Source organism: Wolffia australiana, chromosome 11 (genome assembly GCF_029677425.1).
Source record: "Wolffia australiana isolate 7733 chromosome 11, ASM2967742v1".
NCBI classification, from domain to species: Eukaryota; Viridiplantae; Streptophyta; class Magnoliopsida; order Alismatales; family Araceae; genus Wolffia; species Wolffia australiana.
In genome coordinates, this window is record NC_135845.1 from 9,987,154 (window position 1) to 10,006,810 (window position 19,657).

The following is a 19,657-nucleotide window of genomic DNA, read 5'->3' on the forward strand; positions in this document are numbered from 1 at the left end:
GGATCGATTGATGGGCTTCTTGAAGGAAGGGAGGATCTCCCTAGCCAGCCTCAGTCGAATGGAAGTGTCTCTACTCCTCACTAGAACGTTTCTTCCCCCCTATTGGTCTCCTCCGCATCCTCTTTATAGTTCGGTCTTCGTGTCTATTTGTCTCCCCCGTTCAGCTCCGCACGTGTGGGTCTGTCACGTTTCCTTCGTCGCACGTACATGTGCGGGAGGGTCGTATCAGCACCTCACATAGTGCCTACGCGTGCACGTGCTTGCTCTAGTGCATAGTGCATTTGTGCGCTTTGCCAGGATCCATGCGTGTTGGCTGCCTGTGTGTGCTCCATTGGGCCTTGTGGGCACATCACCTTTCTTTGCAAGCATCGTCCAATACTGACAGCCTGCTTCCTATGTTGACACTGAACTCAAATAATGTCTCTTCTCTGTGTGTGGCTCTGGATACTGCGGGTATGTTCCTACTTCTGGCATTTGTCATCACTATCGTCTACTGCACATTCCCATAGCACCAATTCAGTGGTAAAATAAGATCCACATGAACTATTTTCTCACGGTTGATTCACATGAGAATGGTCTTCTTTATTTTCTCTGGATTGATGAGAAGGGAAATTATTTGTCGGTGTCTCCTCGAGAATATCCATGCTGCTGTCAATATTGACTTTCTACTCCACTCCACCAGGAAGCCATTAAAAAAAGAAGGATGCTTGGCTGAGATATGACTAAGTCTCTCTTTCTTAGGGTGATTGTGCAGGAGTATAGTGATCAATTGTGCAGTATGTTGCACGACATGGACCACTACATGCCTCCAGAACCAAGTTTAGTAAATTGAGTGTAGGTTGATAGCGCTGAGCTGGAGTACGGCGATGAATTAAGCAACATTTTGCAGGAGATCAACCACTACACCTTCGAGTAGTGTTTGATGGAGTCAAAAAATATGTTGTCCCATATTAATTCAGCACTGATTAAGAGCTCTTAGAAAGGTTCCGAAGAGGCAAGTTTATGAGTGGGTTATAAAGTCAATGAATTGAAGTCTGCTAATGGGTCAACTCTATACTGATGAAAACTGCCTCAGAATCTTGGTGAATTGGAGTGATAGTGCCCTAGCTGTGAAATAGTAATGGGGACATCCCCCCACCCCATTAATTGGGAATCCTCAAGTCCTACTCCCTGTGCATTCATCCCATTGTTCAAGGGTTCCCACACTTAAGTTTGAGGGTACTGTAAGAAACTAGGTCATAGGAAGGATGACTGCCTCGAGCTCTTGAATTGAGCAGGTCATCACCACATCATTGTTGCTACAAATTCAATGAATGTCTCTGTACCTTATGTCCTTTTAGATTAGATTAAACATGTGCACTAAATTTTATAATTTTGAAGGCACTTTTTTCAAAAAAACTTTTGAAATCACTTCATATACAGATATTTTGGCTATATTTCATTTTGTTTTATACACTTTTTTTAGATGAGAAGATATATGAATATACTCCAGCCATAAAAGTTTTGAAAAAATCATTTACTGGTGAAATTTTATGGGATAAATTTGGGCATAGTTTCATAAATAATATTTCATTTAATCTTAATAAATAATATAAACTACCGAATTTGTGTTTATGAATGATGAGAGTATGTTAACTCACCAGCATAAATCATGTAAATGATTTGTAAATATATGATATGAATGCAATTTTATCTGCCCTCCATCTCTATTTCAGCCTATTCACTCCTTCAAACAAATAGGATCCAGTTTATTTCCCTACATTGATAGGAATCGTCTTTCAATGTGTATGTCAAATGCTCCGCCAACATCTCGTTAGCTTATTGATTTTGATTCCACCTCTCATAGAACTTATAAGCCACATTTTAACCTACTAGGACATGATCTCCCATTGACCCCTCATGACATTTTGACTTTATTCTCATCTCCATGGCCGCCCTTCCCTAGTTTTCATTTGGTTGATTCCCAAAACCTTGTATGTGGCACATGTTTTTACATAAACATCATCATAGTTATTTTCTGCCTTATCATGATTCTGCTTCTTTGACTCATTTTGAGTGGGTCCATAGATGCGTATTTGACTTCTTTGACTCCTTTTGGGGTTCCACCCTTGTTTTCATTACTTCCGGCTTGTTACTTTTTTTATGACGCAGCTTTCTACACACAGGGTTTTCTACCTAAGTGTAAGTGTCATACAGTCAAATCCCGAGCTAGGACAATGCGCGAATTTGACTTGTGTCGGCCTTAGTGCTTGGAGCAGAACATTGAGCAACATTGCTTTGTTGCAGCGGACGTCTTTGCAATAGCTTAAGTACACTTAGAAAGGGTTAGGAGAGAAGATGGGGACGCAACCTTGTATAAGAATAGGGTCATTGCATTCATATCATAAAGAGGTTACATCGTAGTCACAACCATTACATGGGGGAAGATTAATTAAGACATCAAAGTAATGAGATGAGGCATCGTACGCCTTAGTAGTGTCGTTCCTATGCCTTGAGGCCCACCACTCTATGCGCCCGCCAGCCCCGCCGCTATACGTGCGCATCGGGCGCGGCGCCGCGCACCCATGGGCATGGCGCTCGGTCATTTGCCCACCTATCCCTGCCATGACACTCCTCACGCCATTCAGCACCCGCGCTGACACCTATCGCAAGTGGTTCGCCTAGGCACCGCCGTGCTCAACGTCTCAAGCTGGGCATTGTGCGCCCAGCTTTACCCGTGGGGGCACCATGCGCCCACACCATCTCAACGCTCACTATGCGACAACGCCTTAGTCTCTGGAGGAATGTCTCTCGTCCATGCCCCGCGCACAACGGGCGTGCGGCATGTGTGCACGACCGTGTGATTCACACACACGTGCCCGCGCATCCTTGCACGCAGCGCCCGCATCCTTGCTGCCCGGCATGCACGTCGCGCACGTGCTCTTGGTCGCCTGTGCGTTCGACGCGTGCTCTCGGCTGCATGTGCGCCTAGCATGCGGGGGCCTCCCCTAATCTGCGCGCTTAAGCGTCGATGGGCATGCGCACCGGAAGGGCATTAGCCTAAAAGATCAGGGTTGGGCGTCACCACCTGCAGTGCATGTTGTAGTGTCACACTTAAGGACTCAGTCTCCAATCATGAGTCCAATACATAAACATGTCCCCACAATTATGATGCAGGCCTCTGTGCAGAAATGTCACATACTTTAGGGCCTCACAGTATGTCAAAGATGAGTAAAATAATTATAAGATTTACCACTTCATTCAGACTCAATTCTCCACAAGTATTAAATAACTCTTCTCAAGTAATGCCCATGATTATGTGAACAGGTTCACCTCCTAGTTCTTTCAACTGCTTGGCATCCTCCACAAAACCTCTTTAACTTAAACTCTATAAAATAACGGTTTTTCCCAAGTTAGATTCACTATATCTCTATTGGATTTTTAGGCTGAATTGATGACTCAGAATTTATTCGCATACAAAAAATGATAAAAAACAAAATGGATTAAAAATAATAATGGATGATGATATCACATTGTGAGAAATAAATTCTAGTATCAATAGGTTCCTTGATTAAGTCTCTTTGAGCCATTCCCATGTCTGGCATCTAGACATATCCACAATTTTTAGAACATTAGATCTCTTCATTCTCTTGAACAACAGTGATTAGAATCCAAGTGAATCTCTGGATCATCTAGTCTCACTAGAGGGTAGGTTTTGAGAGAAATTTAGAATAAAGCGGGTGCCAAAGTCTACCTTTGATGGGCATTTGAAAAAGGATGACCTTAATTATACTCTACAAGGCCCTTTTCATAAAGGCCCCTGAAAGTTGAGTTTATTCTCTAATGTACAAAACGATTATGTCTATAACCCTCTACATCCTTTTATAATTCTAGTTAATTACTCGAATGTTCCAATAATATTTATTGGCCAACCTTATGAATCAATTATATCAATATATTGATTGATAAATCAACAATCAATTTTATCTAATCAATCACTGTGTTGCCAGGCTGTGGGGTGCCAAGGTATACCGTGTGCTCTAGGAGATACGAATGTGTAAGCAAGCTTAATAGATATTTTAATGTCATCAGTCACCATATATAATCCTTAATCTATGTGAGACTCCTAAACGACTTAGGATATGCTTAATTGTCAAACACTAATCACTCATTCAGATAGAGTTGATGCATGATCAAAATATTCAGAGAACACCTTATTCAGTATTTCAACAACCCCAGATAGAAAATTAATTTTAGTTTCTTTTCTTAAGTCAATCTCCTCTTATACCAAGGGAAAATGATCCCATATTGACCACATAATTACCTTTACATACTTCTTATTGTATCAAGGCTAACTTCAATCTTATGGTTAGAGACTTCTACATTATAGTCAAAATGCAATCGTCCATCCACAATGTATCTTTTGTGTCTCAAACATAAGAACTGTGACACTAATGATTATAATACCACTAAGCGATTTATACAAATCAATTCAATGAATTTTCTCCTTAGTACCTCTACATTAATAACAAACAGATCGACCATACTCATAATAAAAAAAAACACTAGTATCTGAAGATAAACTTTCACAATCAGCCATGCCTTATATAATTCAACTTTGCCATCTCCACTTATATTTATTCAAAATATGTCTTAACATCTAATGAACACAAATTTTTTTTGGAATAGAGCATCCTTTTATTAACATCAAATCCCTGATAATCATAGTTCTTGAGTATATTTTAGACCAAAATTAGTAAGAAAAATCAGTCATCCTCATTCGGAAAACTTTTGAAAGATGCATTAATGATTTTCTTCCCGGAACAAACATTTGGGAAACATATTTTACGCATATAACTACTTCAGAAAATTTAAGATAACTTATTTGAAAGTAGTAGAATGAAATAATTGCGTTCAGTTCCAACTCCCCATTAAAGAAGATTAAGCTATCTTCCTGGTCTTAGTTTAATTTACTTATCTTCCTTTTTAGCAAACAAAAAGTTGTCTTCAATGGAGAACTTGTAGAAAACATGCCTCATGCATTCAATTAATTTTTAGAAAAACATGATTTATGGAGTTGTTTCTTGGCAGTTGAGTGAACTATTCTGTTCAGTTTCAAGTCAATCAAAGAATATTAAGCTAACTTCATTTAAGTTTATTTAGTTTTCTTCTCTTTTTTTTTCAAACAAAACATTGTCTTGAGTGTAAACTATAAAGACTGAACAAAATACGGCCTTACCACCGTTGTTAATTTCTCCCGAACAGCGTAGGGTATAAACTATAAAGACTGTATTTTGTAGGTTAATTTCTCATCACTCTAGACCGATTTCTCTGCAATCTTCTTTATCTTCAGGTGTACAAATTGAAGGATTCAATCCTAAGTTGACTGTAAATTCTGGGTTTTTTTATCAGATTCTAGCAGGATCTTAGAGAAAGGCCCACGCAGTCGGCTGGTCACAATCATCACCGGAAGACGAGGTAATAAAAACTCCTCCCGATTAGTCTCTTTCTATCAGTGGGAAAGTTTATCTTCAGTTTGCTATCTATGGGGATCGAAGGAGAAGTGGCGTTCATGCGGGCAAAGAAGGATTTTTAGAGTATTTATGGTATGATGAATGTGGTCTAGTTAAATGGGTTCCCTCGTTTGAGTTTATTCCTGATTATCAAAGTCGATGGGTTAATTGTAGAGTTTTCTGCGAAGAAATCCTCATTTCTGGAAAACTATATGTTGGATCATGTGAACGAAAATGCGAATTTTCTAATTATAAAGAGGCTGGGAAAATAAAAAATTGTTTTTTGTTGTCTTCAGTAAAACTGATTATAAAGAACTTCTTCCTGATTATAGTGCTCTGGATATCTTAGTCGCGATGCTGATTTTAGAGTCTTCCTTGAAAAAATCCTCAGTTTTACCAAGCTAGCTGTTGTATCATTGGAACGTATACACAATTATTCCAATTAAGAAGAGACAAAGAAAATAAAATATTGTAGAGTATTACTGTTCCTGGGGGGAAGAATCTGCTGAATTCGTGTCTTATTAAAATCATATCAATGCTTTACGCAGGAAAATCTTTGCTTTTCCATGAAATATGGGAAAAATTGAGTCATCTAAAAGATAAAATCCCCGAGGTTTTATAGGGGTGATTGACTCTGGGGACAGTTAAAATGAGTCAGCAGTTTTGCCGGACATCAGTGATCGCATTCATCCGTGGTCTGAAGAACTCAATTGTTTCGTATGGACCTCACCGGTATAATACTCTTACATTATTCAGGCTATACTATTTGACTCTGATCAATATTTTGGTTTCGTCAAATTCATCTGATGGCATTTCAGGCATGTACATTCCATAATCTCAGGAAATATGATCACAACTGGGTGTGGAAATAGCCGTCCATGCTTCAAAATGCTCGGTTAGTTTTCGTTTTTAAGTGCACATTTCGACTATCACATATCCCACATAGTTCCATACGCCTTTTATTGATCTTTACATTACATTGTCATCTTTGTGCGCTCCTGACTTAGGATGGTACAAAAATTTGATAAAACAATGAGAGGAATGAAACAAACCACTTAAAAGACCACATTGAAAAGCAAAAAAATACAAGCTCAACATTGGTTTATTTATGTTTTTTTTCCTGTGTTTATACTATCCCCATCCTCTCTAGGGTTAGTTTCATCATGCTAGCCCTATAGGGGCCTTTTGGTCATATATGTCATGCTTTTTAATAGGGAAGTCTTCCCTCTAGGAGGCCAGCCATGAAGTATCATGAAGTTGAAGTCCCTAGTCTCCCCTCAATGTCTAAGTCTCGTCTCTACTCTAACAATCTTCGTCCCTCGCGATTGTGTCTACTTCACCACATCTTGAGGCAGCCCATACCTGGTCGATCCCTGCATCCGCCATTCGATCTCTCCTTGGATCATTCCCATTCTAATCTTCAACCCTGTGAATGTCTACCTGTCTCCTATTTGCTCTTTTCCAATATAAACCTCGGTCAGGGTTCCCCTTCTCCCTTATGAAAGATGCTACTTAAAAATTGCAAATTGAAAACCTTAAAAAAATACACACTTGTTGTGCGGTTAAAATTTTCTTGTATCTATCTACCTGTATAGCATCGGATGATTTTATATTTTTCTGTAACTGCATAAGAATACAAACCGGGGATATCCCGGTCATGTCCTTGCAACTCTAGTGCGTGAAAGGATGAACATATGGATGGTGTGCTACTCAAGGGCAAAATATGATCCTAAATAATATATCTGGATTATTAGAAATGGATTGTATGAACACTTACTCCGTGCATTTCCAAAATTTTGTTCATTTTTTTCTTTGGTATATACTTAAGTTTCACCACGGCACGTCTGGATCCGTCTACGGGCACAACTGCAGCGTTTGACGTACCCGGCATCGTGTATTTTGCCAATAAAAATAAAGTTTCACAGTTCTTTCTGTCTTTGCGTTCTTTTTTGGTTTAAAATCGTTTCCGTGTAGTATTAACCGACAAATTCAGCATTTTTTATTGTTGAGATGTTCCCTTTTGTCATATTCTTTATCCTTGGTCTGGACTACAAATTTTCTCTTGCATCGACGTAGATTTCACTTTTATTTGTCTTTGGGCTGTTTTAATTCACTTTTACATTTTTATCAAGTATTGACTACAAATTCTGTTAATATTTACTGCTTAGATGTCCCTTTTAATGATTGGCTTTGTTTTTGGTCTGGAAGACTGTTTTTCTCAAGCATTTGCTTCAATTTCACGTCTCGTCATGCCCTTGAGCGCATCTTTATTTTATAAGTTTTCATGATATGTTAACTGTTAATGTAGCATAACTTTTACAATGAGATCTTCCTTTTTGTTTCAAAATTGGTCTTTGGTCTGGACAAATGTTAATTGTTAATGCAGTATATTTATTATTTTTAATTCTCCAGCATCACAAAAGTACAGCAGTGAGCGTGCTAAGTATGATCTCTTTGGCGATACAAAGCCTGGCACCGAAAAATTTCGAAAAGCATGGGAGGCTCAGATGAATGAGACCAATCTATGGACAGGAAGTGACGATGACGACAAAGACGACGACAAGGACAAAGGTGAAACGCATGATGATAATACAAAAAAGGAGGTTGAAAGATTAAAGATGGAAGCCGAAGAAAATGCCAGCCTCATTGATGCCGATGATAGCGACGAGTTGCGGAGCGTTTGGTCTGGAAGTGATGAGGAGAAAACTCTGTGGACTGGCAGTGAATGCGACGACGACGATGACATTCCCACTGAGGCCCATCCAAATGAGCGCAGCGACCCATATATCGACAAGATTTTTGAATTTGAGGATATGCCCAAGTACAAAACTATGTCAGAGTTATTGAAGGCTGAGAAAGAGGGAGAAGAGTTGACCCCAGGGAAGCAGGCCAGAAAACTGGCAGTTGAAAATGCCTTGAAGAAGTTGAAGAAAGGGCCAGATGGGCGATATACAAATGTTTGGGAGGTCATGAGCGATGTGGATATTTTAATTGGGGCTTTTGAGAATATTGTTTCCGGGCCGGAGTACAAGGAGCTGAGAGAAGGTGGCCCGAAAAGGCTTAATATGCAATTTTTCAAGGATATACAAGCTCGGATGAGAGACCCAAATTTCAAGTTCTCTCCAGAGCTGAAACTGAAGCCGAAGAGGAAACTTGTTCCTAGAAAGAAGTATCAGAAGGTCCAGTCTAGAATAAGAAAGGATGCAAGAAGATAAGAGGGTGGCACCATCAAATTGTTAGGTATCCATGTAAATTTTTAAAAAAGAAGTCCTCAATTTTTGTCACATATTGCTTTTTTTTCTACGTAAAACATAGGATGCTACAGATACTACTTACATGGAATACCCACAAATTCTACAAGGAAACATGTACACTTCTCTTCAACCAGTGATCTGTAAATTTAAGCTTAAATCTTAAAAGTAGCTTCTAAATAGAGTTGATTGCTGATTGTTCTTTCCACAGATGTATTTTCCATATATTTTTATGAAATAATTTATTTTTGCGAATATGATTATCATTTATTCCATGATTTTGGTGCATGTGCAGCGGCCATCAATTAAATGCCAAAACAAATTACATCTTCCACCTTTTTAAACCTTGTCCTTCTGGTAATATGTGCACTGGTAATTAAGCTAAATCATGGTAGGGTTTCAAGGTTTGATTTCTCAAAGGAGAAGATGCTGACCCTTCCATGGTCCACGTGGCAGAACTTAAGAGGAACCCCTTTGCATATATCTTCAAGTTCCTTCACTTCCCTTGATGACGGTGGTTTGCCACTAGAAATAAGATCATAAACTAAGATTATCCAACTTTAAATGACTAAAAACATGAAATATAGTGGAAAACAAATCCTTTTTCCTTGTTAATGATCTTCAGAAAGTCATAATTCTCACTTCTCATCCAAAGTATGACATGAATAACACTGTTATTTAATAAATCATGTTGATACTAATTTCTAGGAAACGGGTTTCAAACCATTAATAAAACTAAAATTGTGGCTGGGATTTTTCACCTGATAATAGATAAGATAAAATAGGGATCACCGGGCGACGTCTTCCGGAAATGACTGTTGGGGAGATAAACATCAAAATCCAATTTCTGCCCATTGATTTCTATTTTTCTAATCATTTCCTCCATAACGCGCACATTCTCATCATCCATGCCAGAAATCAGACTTCTGTCTGATTCAGAGCTGCAACTCTTCTCTCTCTTCATTGTCCATGGGACACCATGGCGCCTGATGATGTAACCCAATGACTTCAAGTGCCGGTACACCTCAAGAGATTTCAAATTGCACCCATATCCTCTTTCGGCTAGCTCTGTGTACGTGTATTTCAAGTCAAGAGCGTCGCCATCCGTATCTAGGAGAACCAAGGCTCCTCTCTCCATATAAAATCTGTAAATAATCTCATCATAAATAAAATAAAATAAAAATGGAAGGGTGAGATGATTTTAATGACTGCACATTGCATTGTACAATGATACAGTTAATGATATTTTCAAAATGGGATTGGTGTGGAGAAGAAACATAACCAAAGGGAGAACATCAAGTAAAGTCTAACGACCTGATTTTTTCAGGGACAATAATGTTAAACTGATAGACCCAAAAGGGAAAATTTGTTATTACAACTCTCACCTATGTGCTAAATGAAAAGGTAATACAACGAAAAATTGGAAAAATGATGTTTCCGAGTACAGCTTGAAAGAGGCAGACGAAAGGATGGGAAGTTCAGATTGTTCATTCGCTAACGCACAAGCGAACACAGACATGTATTTTAGACATGAACGCAAACAATGAACCAGTTGCAAAGGTGTTTGTTGGTTCGCGAACACGGTCTTCAATGAAAACCCAAAAGGCTTGTGACAAAATTGCAAAAGCTGCCTACCTTAAATCTCTATTAGGAGATTACAGCTTACGAACAAACATAGACACGAAGACAACCAAACACAGAAACTCAAAAATCTTTGATTCATAACGATTAGATTTCAGCAAAAAAAGCTACGTGGACAGTCCAGTTCTGGGACCATGCATCAGCAGGTATCGACATTTTCAACTTTGATGTCATATTCAAAAACCCCAGGGTTTGAAAAATTCCTTCTTTGAATTATGTTAAATAGTTGAAATAAAAGCCAACGCAAACATAAAAAACTGGGGACTCTAGATTTGTCCTCAATAAAACCCATCTCATCCTGCTCTAACAGATATAGAGATCAATCCCTTTTTAAAGCGACAGTAAACAAAAAACACAATGGGATGAAATGCCTGCACTAAGTCTACTAAACATGTGGTGGCAGAAAATTAAGTGTTGAGTAAAAATAATGAGTTAGAGAAAATCGTAACTTCTAGATTTCAACTCACATTATTTCCTCAATTGTGCAGTAAAGCTTGCCGCTGCACCGGGTCACACCAGTGCTGGTCCAAATTCCGCCTTTCTTCTCAATGATCTCACCCATGCCTAATTTATCATCCCAACAAGCTTTTGAGACCTCACTCCTGAATCATTTCGTATAAGAAGGAAGCAGATTAAGTTTTGATGATGTGCTGATTATTGACAGAGAGCTAGAGTAAGATTAGAGAGTGTGAAAGATAGACAGAGTCAGAGAGAGAGATATATATATATATATACAGAACACAGAGAAAAAGAGATAAGGGTATGGTATCTTGCAGAAAAAATTATCTTTCATCCAATATTTGACCTAAATTGGAGCCTGGTTGCACTTGCATTGAGAAACGGATTACGATGTTGATCTTCTTCAGCCCCAGCATCCATCCGAACCAATCACCTTCAGAGGCACTGAAAATCAAAACGGGAGATTTTCTTCAGAGGAGATCAAGGGAACAGACTACTCGGACATTCTTTCAGTTTTCGTTTCATTTCCAAGTATGGGATCCTTTTTAACCTATAAAAGGATGAATTGCAACCTTCACATTAAAGAATCTCCTTTTGAGCGTTTGCGTAGCAAGTTTTTTTAACAAGCCATAATTTCAACGTCACAATAGCATTCCAACTTTTTTAATACAAAAAAAAACATCGACGTAGCCAGAAAATTCTTTTCAAAGCCCCACGAAATGGCCACATAATCGGTAAAGCCAATTTTGAATAATTTTCTGAGTCATTCATGTAATGCTTATGAAAGGACACGAAGCTGAGAGCAAGAAACAGAAAGGGTTAGGTTGATTTACGAACAATTTTTCTATTAATTCGGAATTTGCATATTTGATTCGCAGAAGACTCTTATAAAGGTCATCAGAAAATAGAAAAGCGCTAAATTTGTACAGATACCTTCCCAAGTCGCCAAAATTTCATGTCACCAACGGAAACTTTAAAAAAAAAATACCCGTTGTCCACTTGATTGAGCAACACGATAGTTTACGTCAACCTTAACAATCTAATCGTTCTTTATAAATCACATATCATTACGATAAATAATTCATACGAACGACTCTTACCTGGTTCAACATCCACAAAGACGAAACCTCAAAGACAATTGTGGTTATTTCTTGCAAGATTGATAGGATAATCGAATTACCCTCTCGTGTTTGATTCAGCTACAACCTTTATAATACCTCCCGAGACAGATATCTCGCAACATGTTGTTGGATGGATGGCGATTATGGAATCTGGGTCTTCGGTTGACAGAAGTGAGTTGCAAGGGTTCAGTAAATCACCCACTTCGCATCTTCTAAGAAATTTTTAAGCGTTCTCATTAGTAACCAAACAATAATCATAACTAATGACAAAATCCGCCTCTCACGATCTATAATCAGAAAATTAAATGAAGCTTAATTCACAGTAAATACTTACAGAAATTCGTCACGGTGAATACCTCAAGTTCCTTCACCCGTTCGATTTTCTTACTATCGTCAGCCCGCCAAGTGAGTTCTTCGCTCATTTTATAGTCTTATTTTGTGACCCACTGGGCTACAAATTCTCTATACTAGCCCACTTTGGGCTGAAACATGAAGGTTAATTCATATTAAAAGAGAGGAAAGAAATGAATGATTTTTATTTAATTGGATGAATGTGTATCAAGAGATGACAAAAGCAGAACTTGATTTCCTTTCCTTATGTGCCATATGGATTGGGCCAGTCGTGTATCGGTTGTGGGTGTCCAAACTTGGATTTGTTCTGCTCCTAAGTGCCTCCTTTGCATCTTTAGTTCCGGATCGTCCGGGACATGGACGATGGATGGGACGGGATGAAGATCGTCCCGTCTGACGTCCAGAATCAGTGCAGGGATGTGGACGGGACGGTTATTTCATCCGAGACCTCTGGACAGGACGGTTTTTTCGTCTGAGTGGACGAAAACTGCCCCGTCCGGGGGTCTCGGGACGAACTTCCATCCCCCATTTTCGTCCAACCTTGCGGACAGGACGATTTTTTCATCCTGGGACAAAAAAACTATCTCATTTGTGTCCCTGCAATTGCGTCAGCATTTTTTTTTCTCGGCGGAGCCGTCTTAGTGCTTTCTCTTAAGCTAATCCCTCTTTGTGTGTCCTTCCATGAAGAAGAAAACGTGAAGCTTTGTCTACATGCGGGTCCCACAAATCAAGGAACTTTCTTACTCTCTTGTGTAAGGGCTAGGGTTGAACATTGTACGACGGATAGGGGACAGTCCATTGACTGCGTACGGTCTAATCACACAGTGGATGATGGGTCAACCGACAGGTCCCTTATCCACAGATAATCCATATATTAAAAAAACATACAAATAAAAATTGTAAAAAATGTCGTTATTTTTATTATGTTGTAATACTATTTCATATTTTGAATTTTTATGTATATACAAAAAATAGTTAATTGCATAAATTACTCTAATATTTTTATGAATCTTCTGATACGTATGAAGTAAATGAAACAATATATAGTAGTTCCAACTAGTGGAATAGTTTGGAAGCAGTTCAAAATGTCAAAGTTAGCGAGAATCTTTGACAGTCATTGGTCCTTGTATGTTGCTTACAAGTCCTCTTTATGACTACCCTCCACAGCAGCATCTTCTTTGGCGCAATAGTTCATCATCATGGGCATGAATATTCTATCAGGCACCAATCATAGGTCCAATCATGTGATTTTTTGACAATGTAAGGACGTGTGGAAGTAGGAAGAAATTTCCCAATTTCAAATGTTATAAAGTATTAAATGAGAGGGACAAGTGGTAGCAGGACAAAAGTCACTGATTTAATTCACAATACATGTCATTAAAAAAGTCTCTTGTTTGAATCACAATAAATTCAGGTTTAATGCCAGCACACGTTTACAAACATATCTAGATTTACTTTGCTGAATCATTGGAGAAGTGCCATGTGGTGCATCATGATTCATATCACATCGTACATTAAACCATCAACTAAAAGTTTGACATTCTTTGTCATCCATCGTAGGATCATGTTATTGGACACTTAATTGGTGTGACAAAAAGCAGGAAAATTCACACCCAATAATGATATTCCATTCAGAGCATTAGAGAATGTGGAACCTCATATGAATGTGATGGCAATGTGTAGGAAGCTCAACTCCTCAGATTAACCCATGTTTGGATGGGAATTTCTGATGATACATAAGACAGATTGAGCTGGAAAAAATATAATAGTTGCTTCATCATCTTCCCCTCTTTCCATCCGTGCCATAGATTTTATAGAGGAAGCACTGAAAAGCCAACATTTTCATCTTGTGATTTTCCCTAACATTGGTTGTCCATCAGGAAATAGAAAATCTTGGGATAAATTCTTGAATTGATACTTCAACTCTAGTAAAGTCTCCTTCTTGGTTTTGTTGATTCCCCCTTGGCTGATGCAAAACTCCAGGCTTGGGTGGAATGTACAAGACCCTTTTATCACTTAATTGAGGGAAATTATTAGTTGGTCTCGATACCACAAAAAATCTATTAAAATTAGGAACAATTCTCATTATTTATTTTCTTGATTTTGCATTTCGGATATCTATTGATAATTCTCATACACTTTCCTTTCCTTCTGTCTTCAAGGATAATTAAATAGTATGCTTTCAATACTTACCTTCATTGTTTATCTTTTCATCTTTGACTTTCAAACAAAATCTCTTTGTGTTAGAGATATTTCATTATCTAGCCTATCATTGTCATCGCACACATCGTATGGAGAATCCATGGAGTTATATATTTAAAAAACTTTTGATAAGCCCACTCGAAGATGTTAGGAGTGAATTTAATATGTTCTGGAATAAATGAAGAACAAGAAATCATAAGATCAATTAAAATGAAATTTTAATACTATTACAACTGAATCTATAAATACAAATATTTTCAAATATTAATATGACTTATTCACCATTAAAAATGATATAGAATTGGATTATGCATAAATTATAATATCAACCTATAAGTTTCTGGTTATGTTAAGCCAAAGCGTCAAAAAAATTCTGATAACTTCTCTTTTTTGGCCAATGATCGTAAGAGACATTACATACATGATAAGGTGTCAAAACCTAGGATAGTACAGATGATAGAACATAATATTTCTAACATGTGTCAAGTTCAAATGTTTTTGAGGCCATAATAGACATACAAATTCAAGAAGAAAGAAAGTTTTGAGAACATTAATAGATCTATGCATTACGGGTGACAAGAGGTTGTGATTGCTGAGACTGTCTGTCATGTATATGTAATTTTTTTTCCTCCATTTTTTATTTTATATTGAGCCTGATAAAAACCAGATGTGGGACAGATGGCTGAAAAATAGACTTTACACCTAAATTCCTGCTACAAGACCACGCACTTCTAAGTTGTTCGCTCTTATTTTTCTGTTCTTCTTCTTCATTGACTGAAATTTACAAAATAAAACATGAATTATTCATTTTTTATTGGATCAAAAAATGATTCGTACATTTCATGTGTTCTTCAACTAGAGATTTTGCATGTGTTTTCAAACTACTGCAATACTACTGCAATTGAAATTTGGCCAAGAGAATAACAAATATCCAACTCATCTATACTATGCCAGAAATTCATCTATAAATATTAGATTATTTATCTATCAGATAATATGCCTGAATGGGTAATACAGAAACAAATGTAAAATAATATGTATATTTATGTATCATTTTTAGCATAGATGTTGGGAAACAATGTCTTAGAATATGCATAGAATGCATACTATAGGCCCTTTTTATGATATTGTGGCCTTCAATTGGCTTGACAACGATCAAGTACAGACTTTAAATCTTATATCAATGTAAAATTATCGTATATCCCCTGGGGATGGACAAGCCCTTCTCCAATATAGCTACCCTAATCTAACTGATGATTAAGATTTCATGATATATATTTCTGTGACTCTTGACTGGATTATGGCTATAATCCCATATAATGATTGATCTGGCAAATAACCACTTAACATGATTCAGTTAATTCTCCATCAGAATAAGTAACTCAAAAAATTTTGAGTTAGTTATAGCTTGAGTTACACTTATAAAGTTTAGTTAATTATAAGAATAAACAGGGACAATACACTTGAAACACTCTAACCACATTAATAAGACAATTAAAATTAAAAACCATTCTGAAGAAGATAAGATGGGTTGAAATATAGGCTGGCTAACCCCCCTTGGAATTGGGTCACCGTTTAAATTAGAATCATCATAGACATGTGGCAAAGACATTAACCTTTTGATCTAAAGATCCTACAAAAACTTAAAGCCTGAAACCCTTATGAATATTCTATTTGATGAAATAGCTATTAATTTCATTATGCTTGTTTTGGACATGATAAATTAGTCTATGGGCAATGGAAATAGCTGACTGGTTTTCATGACACAGCTTCACATTTCCTTCGAGAAAATTGATGTCATAGAACACCCCATTTATCCTTAAGGATTCAGAAGTCACATGCACCATAGACCAAAATTCTACTTCTTCACTTGAGTGTTCCAAAACTGCTCTCATCAATGAAGGCACAACATTCAACTGATGATCTAGTATCTAGAATAGATTATCAAATAACATTGTCAATATATAAATAAAATATCCACAGATAGGCCACCATTTTGTAGAAAAAAAACTTTAATCATTCTTCATCCTCAAATATGCAAGGGAATAATTTGTATGTTTGAGTAGATCTCATGTGGATCACTCATAAACTAACTCAATCTACTCGCAACATATGATATATTGGGTGGGGTGAGATTAAAATAATCAATATAACCAATAATGTATATTGATCCCTTATCAAATGGGGGGATGTCTTTCCATTTTTCCAATACAAACGTCATTGTCTTCTCAATCAGATAAATAATTTAATTGTGGTAGGAGATAAAATATACATCATTCAGTACATGACTTCAATACCCATTGATGTAATTTCAAAGAATATGGCTTGCCTTTCACCATGCTTTTGAATATGAGTTCCGTCAAAAAATACCCAAGACTTTATAGATTAAGATATATATGAGCATTCAGATGGGCTAGGTCTAGTGAATAATTTATGATCTCCATTACACTGCATGTATCTGAAGCTTCTCATGTCCTATATGGATCTCACCACTATTGCAGATCATAAATTTTGACAAAGGTTGTAAGAAGAAATAAATATTATTGTTTTAGTATTAATCATGGGATGACATGAAAACAATCACAGTGGAGACTTAATAGGAGGGGGTAGTTACATTAACTTTAACACTCCCCCTCAAGGTGGGCCATGCAATTTGAAGATGTTATGTGCAGATTGTAAGTCATAACTTTCCACAAATGCAAATGCAGACAATTTCAATTTGATTTTCCGGTTTATGAAAGGTAGTATTTCCTGAAAAGAAAATATCCACCTAGTTTTTAAATAGTATATGTAAATGGTGAGGGTATATGAATCCCAATGATTCAATTTGTGACCTTGGCAATACGCTCTCAAATGTAGTCCTAGCCATAACATGATAATCAGGTTTTATACTGATTAGCAATACTATGCTTTGATTTTGAAAATGCAAGGTGACATATGTATAGTATATAGTGATAGACTTCTAATCTCCTATGTCACCTTGATAACCAGAATAAGAATGGCTTTATCTATGAATATGCACATGCCACTTGTAGGCAAACCCATTACCAGACACTCTCTTTAAATGTAATAAGACTATTAGGACACCCTTGTGTACATGATAACTTTCGTTTATGAATTGTCTACATACCCACTTACCATGTTAGGATGAATGATTTTGAGGTATATGATTGATGGCGCATGCCATCAAAGATCATCGACGACGTCGCCCGCACCGCTCGACACCGTCGTCGAAGATTGGGTGAAATTGCTCGAATTATCGTGTTTTGTTTTTCATCGTTCTTTGTCGTGTTTTGTGTTTCGTTTTCCCGTTCTCGTCGTTGTGTTTTCATCGTGTTCACAATGTGTTTCGTCAGTCCATCGTTTTATCATCAAGGGAAAGGGGCCTTCCTTTGCCCCCTTTTCCTATTTTATTTTGTTTTAAATCCCCCCCCCCCTTTTCTATGTGTAATGGGGGCCTAGTTTATAAGGGCCCACTTACGGACCCTCTTATTATTTTGTTGACCCACTAAGGGGGGAGGGCCCATTGACCTCTTCCCCTCTATAAAGGAAGAGGGGGGCGCCCAAGCCCCCTTAGAACCAGGAAGTAAAAGAAAAGAGTTCATGTTGTTCTTTGTTCTGGTCTCCCCCTTCTTCAGAGAAGAGATAGCAGAAAGGAGGGGAGAAGAGGAAGGACGAGAAGGCTGGGGAAGGAATCCTTGCCTGCTTGCAGGTGTTTTTTTTTTTCCCAATCGGAAAGAACGTGTGGGGTGAAGATCCGCTGGCTGAACGCAAGCTCCCAGCCACCGTCGGTCGTCCAAGATCGCAAGAGATCGTCTCCCAAGTACGCCGCTCGTAGATCGGACAGTGACAAGAATTTAGCGGGGTGAAAAAAGGAAGAAGGGAAATCCCTATGAGGGCAAGAACGCACGCCGTCATTCACAGATCGGCCTCCCTCCTCGTCTCCTCTCTTTTCCCTTCTCCTCCGTCGACGCCCAAATTTCCTCATCTTCAGCTTGGAGCAAACAACGACGCCGACATTCAATTTTCAACTCTCCCAGGCGGAACCAACGAATTGGAGCTGCCAATTGTCGTTCATGCGGCATCCTTGACGGAACTGAATCCTATGAGAGAGGCCGAAAGCGGCCTGATTCATCTCTCTGCCTGGGAATTCTTCTGGTCATCCTGACCAAGAATCCCAGTTGAACGGAAGCAGATCAGGCCGATGGCTCTTTGAGAAAGAATTTGCTCGCCCGCAACACCATCTGAATGGGAAATCTGACCAGGACGATGGATCGTCTGATCGGGAGCTCACACCATCGTGGCTCCATCTGTACGGAACCCTGGCCATGCCGATAGATCGTTTGATCGGAAACTGCACAGATTGTGACGAATGTGCACAAAACATCCACACCACCTCCGACAATCGCAGCGCCCCCCAGACGCATATTCTGCTATTAAAGCGAAGCAACCCGTCGCCGCCCGCTCGTCGTAGCTGCTCATCATGTCAATGGTGTGCATTCACCACTAACGCGCGCCAACTACGAGCAGTCTCAAGCTGGAGCCGCGACCGCTGCCGCACTCACTTCCTCCCCTCCCTGACCTTTACTTCTAGCTCCAGGACTATCCTCGCTCGCAGAGCTATCGCCAGCTCTCCGACGCTTGACGTCGACGAAATTCTGCACCGCGAGCCATGCCGACGAGGTATGCCATCCTCTCTCGACGCTCGTTTATTTACCTTTTGCAATATACTTTTGTCTCAACTCCACCGTACTCGGGCTAGGTAGGTGAGAGAGGTATTGAGAGAAAACTATGAACGATACTTGAGTGTCTTACAGTACAGACGTGACCATCTGTTATGTGCGAGCCCTACGGATAGATTCCGTTTGGTCGTAGATGCCTTCGTCGCTCCGACAAGGTTCGAGAGGGCACCGTCGCCACCATCTGGTGACCTTGTCCAAGCTTGGAGCTCGACGCCTCCCTCGGGTCAGAGCCTGCACGTACGAAACGTAGGACACCCATTCATCACGTTTTAGTTACATAACCCGTTAGGGTTACATCCGTCGGACGATGACACCGTCGACATTTGATACCACCATTACCCTTTATCGACATCGAACCATCATATTCGGCATCAACCGGATAACGTCTTAGATGACGT

The 19,657-nt window shown here is 38.7% G+C and overlaps 2 protein-coding genes across 8 annotated transcripts; one reads left to right on the forward strand and one right to left on the reverse strand.

Moving 5' to 3' along the window:
- The first annotated feature begins 5,227 nt into the window (after positions 1 to 5,227).
- On the forward strand, positions 5,228 to 8,816 carry LOC144709469 (glutamyl-tRNA (Gln) amidotransferase subunit C). Of its 4 annotated transcripts, none has more exons than XM_078583027.1 (5): positions 5,228 to 5,279; positions 5,392 to 5,457; positions 6,041 to 6,224; positions 6,311 to 6,387; positions 7,905 to 8,816. In XM_078583027.1, the coding sequence occupies exons 3-5, from the start codon at positions 6,142 to 6,144 to the stop codon at positions 8,705 to 8,707; spliced, it is 963 nt and encodes a 320-aa protein (XP_078439153.1). In that variant the 5' UTR covers positions 5,228 to 5,279; positions 5,392 to 5,457; positions 6,041 to 6,141; the 3' UTR covers positions 8,708 to 8,816. The 4 variants fall into 4 exon arrangements, with proteins under 4 accessions (XP_078439153.1, XP_078439154.1, XP_078439152.1 ...); XM_078583028.1 differs by lacking the exon at positions 5,228 to 5,279 and adding an exon at positions 5,538 to 5,585 and having other exon boundaries at positions 5,302 to 5,457; XM_078583026.1 differs by lacking the exon at positions 5,228 to 5,279 and having other exon boundaries at positions 5,302 to 5,457.
- Positions 8,817 to 9,048: 232 nt separating this feature from the next.
- LOC144709471 (uncharacterized) lies at positions 9,049 to 12,359 on the reverse strand. Of its 4 annotated transcripts, none has more exons than XM_078583031.1 (6): positions 12,299 to 12,359; positions 12,050 to 12,176; positions 11,190 to 11,287; positions 10,852 to 10,986; positions 9,505 to 9,888; positions 9,049 to 9,268 (listed from the first exon to the last, which is right to left on the reverse strand). In XM_078583031.1, the coding sequence occupies exons 3-6, from the start codon at positions 11,261 to 11,263 to the stop codon at positions 9,130 to 9,132; spliced, it is 732 nt and encodes a 243-aa protein (XP_078439157.1). In that variant the 5' UTR covers positions 11,264 to 11,287; positions 12,050 to 12,176; positions 12,299 to 12,359; the 3' UTR covers positions 9,049 to 9,129. The 4 variants fall into 4 exon arrangements, with proteins under 4 accessions (XP_078439157.1, XP_078439156.1, XP_078439155.1 ...); XM_078583030.1 differs by having other exon boundaries at positions 12,024 to 12,176; XM_078583029.1 differs by having other exon boundaries at positions 11,944 to 12,176.
- Positions 12,360 to 19,657: the final 7,298 nt, after the last annotated feature.

Excerpts from the sequence above, each read along its gene's own strand:
- LOC144709469 (XM_078583027.1), top strand. The coding sequence starts at position 6,142 with ATGAGTCAGCAGTTTTGCCGGACATCAGTGATCGCATTCATCCGTGGT. Across the intron at positions 6,225-6,310 it reads GTTTCGTATGGACCTCACCG|GCATGTACATTCCATAATCT; the intron begins GTATAATACTCT and ends ATGGCATTTCAG. Across the intron at positions 6,388-7,904 it reads TCCATGCTTCAAAATGCTCG|CATCACAAAAGTACAGCAGT; the intron begins GTTAGTTTTCGT and ends TTAATTCTCCAG.
- LOC144709471 (XM_078583031.1), bottom strand. The coding sequence starts at position 11,263 with ATGGATGCTGGGGCTGAAGAAGATCAACATCGTAATCCGTTTCTCAAT. Across the intron at positions 10,987-11,189 it reads GCAACCAGGCTCCAATTTAG|GAGTGAGGTCTCAAAAGCTT; the intron begins GTCAAATATTGG and ends GAAATGATTCAG. Across the intron at positions 9,889-10,851 it reads TGCACAATTGAGGAAATAAT|ATTTTATATGGAGAGAGGAG; the intron begins GTGAGTTGAAAT and ends GATTATTTACAG.